The sequence below is a fragment of the Cottoperca gobio genome, chromosome 15 (genome assembly GCF_900634415.1).
Source record: "Cottoperca gobio chromosome 15, fCotGob3.1, whole genome shotgun sequence".
Lineage (NCBI taxonomy): Eukaryota > Metazoa > Chordata > Actinopteri > Perciformes > Bovichtidae > Cottoperca > Cottoperca gobio.
The window spans coordinates 17416755-17426844 of record NC_041369.1 but is presented as its reverse complement, the minus strand read 5'-3'; the positions used below and the strand labels follow the sequence as shown (position 1 = coordinate 17426844).

Below are 10090 nucleotides of genomic sequence, written 5' to 3'. Positions count from 1 at the left end.
ATGAATGAATAACATGGCTCAAGGATGTGTGGAGGAGGAGGATGGATAAGGAGAGGGCAACACATGACTCTTAATTTGTTAAGAGCTGTTATGTGCTGTTATCAGCAGTAGATACTGCTGTGCGGAGGTGATGGGAGGCAGGAGGAAGAGGAGGAAGAGGAGGAAGAGGAGGCGGCAGCCTGGTTTCACAGAGGAAGAGATTATCTCATCTATCCAAGGAAGGCTCAGAGGAACTGGAGGAGAACTAGGATAACTAAACTAAACCAATAGAGAAAGCAGACTCTACAGGGTTATATCATTTCTACGTAAGTCAGACATTTAAAGCAGTATGTAGTATGCAGCATGCACTTAGAATGGAATTTTAACAGTGGATATTACTCATTTGTGACAACTAGACACACTATTGTGTTTTGGAGAGAACTATTCACCCTGAGCAAAACCTGATTTAAATTAAAATGGTGGTTAATTTAGAAAAAAGCCAATTCAAATCAGTGCAAGTGTTAAAGTGCTATTAAAAGCATGCTATAATTTAATTAATTGAAGGGCAAACATTTTAAGGAGAATACCATAATAACAAATCAGGAATGCATTTGGGGAACTATACAAGCCAGTTGTCTAAACTAAATCCAAATTTGACTGTAAATCAGCATCTCTAGAGATTTGCACCAGGACTACACATATGTGATCCATGCATTGACACAATATAAAAAGGTAGCAGGGAGAGGTAAGAGGTCAGCTAGACAGAGCTAAACTTTACCATCAGCCTGATCCCGGAAAACAGCGTTATCATCGGCAAAACATCTCGTGCCTGAAATGTTACCATAGTCAAATATTGGGCCCTCCAGTAAAGTCACAATATCCATCCGATTGACTTTGGTCAGCACTGAAGTTAAGGCATCCGCTGTCGAAAAAAAAAAGAAGAAACAAGGTTTTGCAAATTTTAGCAAAACTGCTATTTCCACTGTTGGGATGAGGCAACTAACACAATGAGCCTGTTCCTTAATGTAAGCATCTTGCCCGGATTGTTGCTTGAGGATTTCTGAACAGTTGTCAGGTTAGAGAGATGAACATACAAACAGAAAGGGAAGGGTATACAGAAACAAAACAGACAGGGAAGGTAATCTGACTAAGACGGACTACACAAACACATCGTATTAGTGAACTAGCATTAGAAGTTCGTTTTTCGCAAGGTGATGACATTTTTAGCCATAAATCAAGAGCAGAAAAACTCTCCTCCCTTTGTATCCCTTTCTCACTCTGTTCACAGAGTGAGAAAGGGATACAAAGGGAGGAGAAATGGAGACAGAAAAGTAAGATTTTCAGATATAAAAATAGTCTTACTTGTGGCGTTTTTTCCTTCCCGACTGACCCATTTCTTAAGTAGCATGAAGCTCTGTGCTGTCAGAGAGTTGGGGTTCTCTATTCTGACGTGGTTGATCTCATCCACTGTGAAGTTCATCTCCCGAGCCAACTCTGTGATGGAACACAGAAAGCAACTCATAAATATTCAAACTTTAATGTAGTAATTTTATTCAGACAGCAGAAGGTAATGTACAATACATCTATTTGTATTTCAACATGATTTTCAAAAACAGCATAGATTATTTGTAAATTACTCCGTTAGCCTGAAGATGGCAGTAAATAACAGGATTTGAGACTGATAGGACTAACAGAAGTTAGGGAGAGAAAAAGATGCAATGCAGAATGTTTCTCACCAGTCCAACTGAGTCCCAGGTGATCTGCAACGATAGCCATGCGCAAGTCTGTTCGCTCACAAGGACTCTGGGGACCTGGGAAGATGGAGGACAATGACTCATCAATACCCTCACATTCTTCACCCCCTAGACACTAATGTAAGAGAGAAATAAACATGTACATAATTTTCCTTTTCTGGCCACTTATTCATTAGAATTAACAACATTAATCAAGGTTGTGTTTAAAATTTATATTACTATGGTTAGTATATGAGTGTAATTTCATATGCCAGGATGGCAAGAAAAGGATATTTTTTACATTAGAGACATTATGGACAACTTAAATATGTTCATAGAGTAAGTGGTGCTCTGTGACTGTTTGTGGCATGTATCCTCTAGGCAGGCAGTAACTGTCATGAGAACCACACAACACAAAGCATAACATGACTTTCAACAACAGACTCATTGTTCTACAAATCTAGGGTGAAAAGGTCTATGTTAGAATCTAAAATGTCAACATGCGAAGACGCTTTTGTGTGTTCTTTGCCAACACTAGTTAGTTTAAATGACAATTCAGTAAGAACAATCTACTACAATAACTTGGTAGCCACCCCGCACAGACAGACAGACAGACCAGGGAATTGTCAAAAAGGGACTGGTTGTGCCAGTGGACCAGTCACTACTACTGGCATGCTCAATCTACTATACAGAGGTTAAAAAGGGTTGAAAGAGGGGAACAGAGAGAAGAGAATCTTGCAACAAGGACAATACAGTACACAGTACATCAATGACAAAAAAATAAATTTAAATGACAGCTACTGTTCTGAAGAGAATATGTAAACACGCCACAGGCATTCCAGTCAATCCATCAAACGATCACAACGATGTCATGCAACTAAAAGTGAAATATATAAATATATAGATGTATTTTAAACATAGTGTGAAAGTTTTACAAACTAGGCTTGATCTCCGCGATGGGAGGCGTTCGAGACCCTGTGAGTCCCTGACTGCCCTCCTTCCCACCAGTCCGCCTACTCCTCCTGCTCCTCTCACTGCCGGAGGCCCTGTCCGTCGTCGCCACCTTTGCCCTTACGGACGCGGCCCCGGCCTCAGCCCTCGAACCTCTACCAGACCTGGATGAGCGGGAGGGCTGGGAGGGCTGGGAGGGCTGGGAAGGCTGGGAGGCGTCCGACAGAGAGGTGCTCCGGGAGGTGCTGTCTTCCTCCGACTGCTCTGTCTGCGTCTTTTTCTCCTCGTCTGACAGGCGGTCCACCAACTTTTGCGTCTCCCCGCTAATGCCTTTAAAATATTCGATGGTGCGCTTACAAACCTCACTAGGGTTCTCTTGTCTTACCTGTCTACATGCTCCCTCAACTGTGACATTGCTGACCTGATGCCTGTCCTTCAGTGGTAGCCTTGAGGGCAACTGTATGGCTGCTCTCCCTGTGTCCAATGCCCTTGTTGGCCGTGAGGTAACCCGAACAGAAACAAGTGAGCTAGCTGTAGCAGCAGGGCTGCTCTTTTTAACATCCTTGATTGGTATTCTGGACCTGGGTTCTACTTTGGCTATGGCTGGCTCTCCTCTTTTCCTGACCTCAACAGTCACTGCTTGTTTGGGCTTCTGTTTGCCTATTGCTGTTCCCTGCGTGTGAAATGACCACCCTGATGCTTTAACTGGAAGTCTTGACTTGGGCTGCTTCACTTCACTTTCTTTAACGGTTTCACTTTTCTGTTCCTGGACTTGACTGCTGTTGTGTACCTCAACTTTCTCTTCTAAATCCCTACAACACAGTGTTTCTATCCTGCTAGCTTTTTGAAGAGTGGGCTCAGAGGAGGACTGCAAATTAAACACCACACTACCACACTGAATGTAGTTGGCCTGAACACTGGAGGACTCAAGGTTATTGTTGTTGTTGCAGTTTTCAGAAGGGAAATCTCTTCTCTCAGTGTGTCTGCTAGACTGGCTGTCTGTACCCTGACCCTCTATACTGATGTATTCTGGCACCATTTGACCCTCTGACATCTCAGCTTTACAATTGGTAAGATCACCTGAGTCTTTTTTCACAGTTATAGAGGCAGCTATGCCCATCTTAATAGGAGTGCGTAATTTGGGATCAACCTTAGAGGCTGTGATTGTGCATGAGGAGGCGGTCTCAGCTAGGGCTTCACAGGTGGGGGCATCAGTACCGGTATAGCCAGTGTCACTGCCAGGCTGTGCAGTGCTGCATTTTGCGGTTGTTGTTGCTGGTGGTGTTGTTGGTGTTGTGCTGCTGTCTGTGGTAGTATCTATAACATTCACCATCCCATCTACTGTGGCCCTCTCCCCTGACTGAGAGGAAATTACCCCCAGGATCTTGCCCCCTTTCCCCTTTTCCCCTGTTTTAGGGTCAGAGGAATGCTCACCAATCTGGAAAAACTGAAGCCTCTCTTCAACAAAGTCCCTCTTGCTCATGTCAATAGCACCACTGCGGGTCATCTCAAACATCTTCCCTTCATGGAAAGGGAAGGGGTTAGGCTCACTAGTCGGTGTGCTCTCATCAGTCGGTGTTCGAGCGGGGGTTGTGTCAGGTGTTGTAGCCTGTGATTTGTCCTCCACCGATAAACCAAATGGCTTGGGGTCCTCATCTTTTGTTTTGGAGTCAAAAACTCCATCATTATCACCCCCTTTGGTGGACCAGGGGTCAAAGTCCAGGCCTTTGGTGGCAACCGTTTTAAAGGTGGAATTCAGCTCCTCTTCAAGTTGGTAGCCAAAGTAGTTTTCTGCAAAGGTCTGCCTTTCTGGATGTCTTCCTTCGAGGGTATAATCTTTTTCATCTTCATTGGCTGAAGATGTGCTGGTTTTAGTCTTGCCATTATCCCCCCCTTCCTCACATTTCTCTTCCTCTATCACTTCAAGCTTGGACTGACTAAATGACCGGTCGGTTGTTTTTCCCTCATTGGACATACTAGATGTTTTAGGGTCCTCGCTTAGTCCGTCATCCTCATCCTGAAGGTCATACCCATCTAAAGAGTCTATTTCAGTAGCATCTGTGTCATGGGAGAACTCAGCAGTGGTTGCTATGGAGCAGTCAGTGATTGACTGGTCATTGCCATTTTGTTCAAAGTCAGCGTCCTCCTCCTTTATGATACCATTGATTTCAGATTCATCATTTTCCTCAGATTGATTGGGTTTGGGCTGTCTCTCTCCCTCCGCTTTCATTTTGAAGGTGTACTTTTTAACAGGGATGGGGTGGAAGACAGACTCATCATCACTGGAGTCGCTGTTGTCAGCTCCAGGGGGAACAGGGGATGGAGGTTGGACCCTGATGATTGGCTCGGCTAAGAGGTGCCTATCGTGCTCTTCTTGGAGGTTCACCTCAATCATCTCCGTCTCTGCCTCAGAAGACGCACAAGACCCCCTTTTCTCAGGGTCGGACTGTTCTGCCTCTAAAGGAGGGGGAGGTGGAAACTCTATATAAGCCACTCTTTTATCCTTTGACTTCTGTCTCTCTGCATCCTGTTTTCTACTGTGATTTTCTAAGAAAGCTGGCTTATATTTTTCCTTCGAGGGCTCCTTGAAGATGAAGGTCTTCCCATCTTCCTCCTCAGACTCCTCTGGGATAGGGCTTGGCATGCCTGGCATGAGGCCTATCACAGAGTCTGGCGTTCTAGAGAGCAGACTCACTTCTTCTGAGCTGGGGGTCTCAGGAGTAACAGGACTTTTCCCAGAGCTGTCCATGAAAGTCACGTGCTCTAGAGTGTCATCTTCTGGACTTCCTTGAGGAAATGGAGACTGCTGCTTGACAGTGTAAAATGCACCCTTAGTCTCATGCACTGTCCTACTCTCATGGCTTACTATCTTTTTGTACGTTCCCAGCTGTGCCAAGGCTGTTTCTTTCTCATACTGCTTTCCTACTTGGATGCTAACATACACAGGTAAGGGTTTAATATCTTTGAAACCCTCTGTGACAACTACAGGAGTTACTTCATCAAAATACTCTGCTTGGTCACTATCAACACCGTTACACATTACATTTGAGAGGCTTCCATCTGATGAGTCCGTGGATTTACCTAGTGATGATCCACGAGTAGACTTGTTGGAATCAGAGCTACTGTGTAACCGATTTCTAGCTAAAGTAGGAATATGAGAGCCTGTCCTTTCATGGGATTCAACAGAGGCATCTAATTTTAATGTGGTGGATTTTTGATTTTCTGAGAAATTAGATGACTTTCTTACAGGAATTTGTGATTCCGAGTTTTTTTTTAGACCATCATTGCTATTTGGACTTTCTCGGACAACAAATTCTGTGTAGATTATTTTCTTGGTGGTTTCTTGTCTTTGGGAATCACTACTATTGCCATCTTTCATGGAATCATGGATTAAAGACTGAGATAGTTTGGGAGAATGGGGTTTATACTTCCCGTAGTCTTGGCTCTCCCATGTTTTAAATAACTTTTTCTCTTCTTGATCTTTTCCACTGGTCTCATGTTTGGGTGAGAAGTTATCTGATTCACTATCTAGACATCTTCTCTGATTTCCCGGACTGTCTGGTGTTTTTGGAATGTTTGGCCCAGCGAACACCTGATACACAGGTAGCTTACTTTCCTGAAGTTTCCTGATCGGAGGATTTGAATTAGGAGGACTCCTATCTTGCCTTTGAGCCTCTTGCTCAAACTTTAGCCTCACTGCACTGACTTTTGAGGAAGACATTTGAAAAGGCTTAGGGCTTTCACCTGTGCTTCCCTGTGATTGACCATCTCCTTGTTTTCTTGGGTCTGAATCACTGTACTGCAGCAATACTCTCCTCTCTGGACTGCTGGGTAAGCTGGCACATTTCCTATCACTGGAGCTGAATCGGTCTCTAAGCCTTTCTCTGCTCCACTCTTCCCCACTACCCCCACTTCTATAGGCTGACCTCTCTGGACTGCTGTGTGTAGAACTCGGCCCTGATCGTGATTCTCTGAAGTCTGGTCTTCGAGATTTCTTCTCTGGTGACGAGAGCTCATCGTTGAGCTGTTCTGTTTTATCTCGAAAGAATTGCGATACCTCACTGAGTTTTTCTTCTGCCTCCTTTACAGTCCTGTCCACTCTGTCCTCATACATAAGCTGTTCTCTTTCCTTACTGTGTGTGTCATCTGATACACGCATCCAAACTGATTGCTTTGGGCTACCAGGCTCAGAAGAATACTGCAAAAGTGTTAGTTTGTCAAAGTTATCATCAACATTTGCCATTCTTCCAGATTTGTCAAACACATTCCTCGACGACCTAAATACGTACTCTGTCCTCGGCCCAACTGATCTACCCTCACTGCTACTGCTTCTGTCTGGTGAGTGGAAGCGAGACCTATCTCTCAGATATTCCTCTGTGTCAGAATGAGACTGGTCAAATTTCTCAGAGAGTAGCATTTTCTCTGCAAAATTATACGATTCTCCCCTAAGCTCTGATGATTCATCCTCATTGTACTCTACAGATTGCTGGCTAAGTAGCTTTAGTGTTTTGTAAGAGTCATCTGCCATGAGCTGGGCTGAACTAGGGCGACTGTCTTCCTCTTGTGACATAGGTGTGTTCACTCTGGGGCAGTCAAGATATACTGGAAGTGATTCTTCGGGCTCCTCCTCTTCCTGTCTATTCCCTGGGTAGTAATACATTTCCTTCTCTGCATGGTTTTTTGTCTCTCTGATGATGACCTCTGTTGGTTCTGTTTTATTGCCTTTTTCAATGTGAACTTCAATTATTCTTTCAACCTTAGGTTTGGAGTTGATGTCCTCGAGGACTCTTTGTGACGCTTCCTCATTGCCAGACTTGTGTTCAAACAGTCCAGCCAGTTCTCTGGAAGGGTCTTTGCCTGACTGAAAAGCCTTCATTATGTCATGCACAGACATAGTTTCTTCACACCTTTCCGATGCTGCTTCTTTGCCAGACGGTTTGTGGTACACCATCCTGGTGGTGGTAGTGATGTGAGTCTCCTCCTTTACCCTCATCCCTTTTCCCATTGGATCCTCATCAGGGCTGACTTTTATCGAATAGCATTTATTCTGATCTGGAGTTAATGTAGCTTGATGCCCTTTAAAATCTGAATCAATATATCTGACAGGATGTGCATCTTCCATTGCAGGTTGTTTGTTATCCTCTGGGGGCTCATAGCTCCTTATGACATGTACAACCTCAGTTCTAGTCTCAGTGATCACTGGGGGAACAGGGATATCCTGAAAAAGGGCCTTGGGACCCATGCCCTCAGCACTCTGAGGAGCAGAGGGTGTCCTTTCACTCCGGGTCTCAAAGCCACTGTCTGAGAGGGGACTTTTATCCTGTTCATGTGAGATATCATCGGGGGAGTCAAGCACAGTGTCTGCTCCAAAAAGGGCATCAGCCACTTTACTTATCTCTTTGTCTGAAGCTGAAGAGCGCATGTTTGTTGGAGGCATTTTGAGCTTATGCTCCTGAACTGCTATGGTGGGTTTTAAGACACGTTTCTGCTTTTCCTTGCCCTCTCCTTCTCTCTTGCCCTCATCTGATTTATGCTTTGTGTCATGCATTTTGGAAAAAGAGCTGCTTCCGACATCATTGGCCAGGTAGTCAACCACTTTGGAGAGATTGAAATCTCTATCTGGTATTGTTTTGGATTTGGCTTGAGGAACCACAGTCTCATATCTTGGCGGATAGCTCCAGTTGCTTGGTGGCTGTTCAACTTGTACTTTTGAGAAGTGTATGTCATCCAAAGAACCCCTTGTATGGGAAACCCTACCATCCTTTACAGCATCTTTAGTAAGGATTTGGCTCACTTTTACCAAATCTTGTTTTACTTTCTCCACAATTCTATATGGCTCCTCGTCCTCTATCTTAACCTCTTTGGAAGAATCAGACTGAAATCCTTTATTGGCTGTGGAATTTGGGTCTGTCTGCAAAATGGCTGACATTCGTATCAAGTCTTCTTTCATTTCGGCTACATCTTTCAGAATCTCTTGGCTGGATGACAGTGGTGATGTGATGTTGGATTTCAGGGCAGCAGAAAAAAGAGGAGATTTGATTGGGGAAAGAGTTCTGGCAAAGGAAGACTGCATCTGAGCATTCACCTCAACGGTCACCGTCTTCCGCGGAGACAGTAGAGCAGCAGCTGATTTGGACACCTCAGGTAACTTTTTAAACTGGGGCTCTGGCAGCACATTAATAACAGAGTACACAGGAACGGTCATTGTACTGGATGTTACAGCAGTGGTGGCGTTAGGAGGGGATCTTAGAGAGGCGTAAAGGGAATTAGACGGTGATGATCTAATGGACTGATATGAGGAGGATGGAGAAGAGGACAACGACTTCAAAGTGCCATAGCCTGCAGAACAAGAATTAAATGTTTTTTCAACCTCATCAAAGGCTGCATTGACACTTGTAGTTGCAGCATTGGTAGTTGCTTGTATTCTTTCTTGAAGACTGCTTGAGAGAAGAGATGTTGGGGATGAAGAGCGGTACTGTGTAGGCGATACAGTTCCATTAATCAGAGCTGCAGCACTTGGAGGGGTGTTAGATTTAAGTGGTGACGATAGAGAGGAAAACAGGTTTCTTGCAGGGCTAGTGACTTCCGAGGCAAATGAACGTACAGAGGAGAGACCAGGGACTGTTTTTATGGGTGAGGAGGAAGATGCTGTGCCACAAGAGCCACCCATAATGGTCTTGTATGGCAGGGGTGAACTAAACATATTCAGAGCAGATTTGGGAGAGGTTGGTGGGGTCAAGCTTATTGATGTTCTCTCAAGAAGAGGACTTCCTCCTCCAGAGACAGTTATAGGGGAGGTCCTAGCAGACAATGCTGCCAGTCCTTTCATAGACATAGGATCTGGGGCGCTTCTACCTGGTGAGGCATGGGGACTGTGGCTGATCTGGACTGGGTACTGGGCTTGCTGGACTACAGTTTTTATAGGAGAGGAGATGGTTCTGTAAGATCGGATGGGAGAGGCCATGTCACTAACTGACTTTATAGAAGAGGCAGGTGATCCAGGGATGTTGGTCTTGATGGGGGAGGCAGAGTTGATGGACCAGACAGACTTTAATGGAGAGGCAGAGGGCGTGTTGGATGACGAACTGGAGAGGGAGCCAAACCCAGACTTGGCTTGACCAGGGATGGCGACAGGAACAGGCGACCACGCCTGATAAGATCTCGTTGAAAAGACAGGTTTGTGAGGGTAGCTAGAAGGCTGTGTTCTCGGCGAGCTTCGATCAGTTGTTTCTTCAACAATAATTTAAATTAAAAGCAATAAAAAAGTAAAAATAAAATGTAACGGAAAATAATTTGAAATAAAACATAAAAACCAGAAAGAGAAATTTGAGTCAGTCAGAAACAACAGCAAGACACAATTTTATACATGAAATTTAAGAAAGGCCCCTAATCAAAAACCCAGGATGAAATGACAAATGATGGTCTAA

The 10090-nt window shown here is 44.5% G+C and overlaps 1 protein-coding gene across 1 annotated transcript in view; it reads right to left on the bottom strand.

Annotated features, from left to right (window-relative positions):
• Positions 1-10090, bottom strand: part of LOC115019773 (ankyrin-3-like) — a 124499-nt gene that overhangs the window by 9844 nt on the left and 104565 nt on the right. The window contains exons 41-44 of the mRNA XM_029449356.1: positions 2652-9893; positions 1716-1790; positions 1342-1473; positions 758-901 (exon numbers count right to left, since the gene is read on the bottom strand). Coding sequence (XP_029305216.1) covers positions 758-901; positions 1342-1473; positions 1716-1790; positions 2652-9893 — 7593 coding nt within the window. The remainder of the gene's footprint in view (positions 1-757; positions 902-1341; positions 1474-1715; positions 1791-2651; positions 9894-10090) is intronic.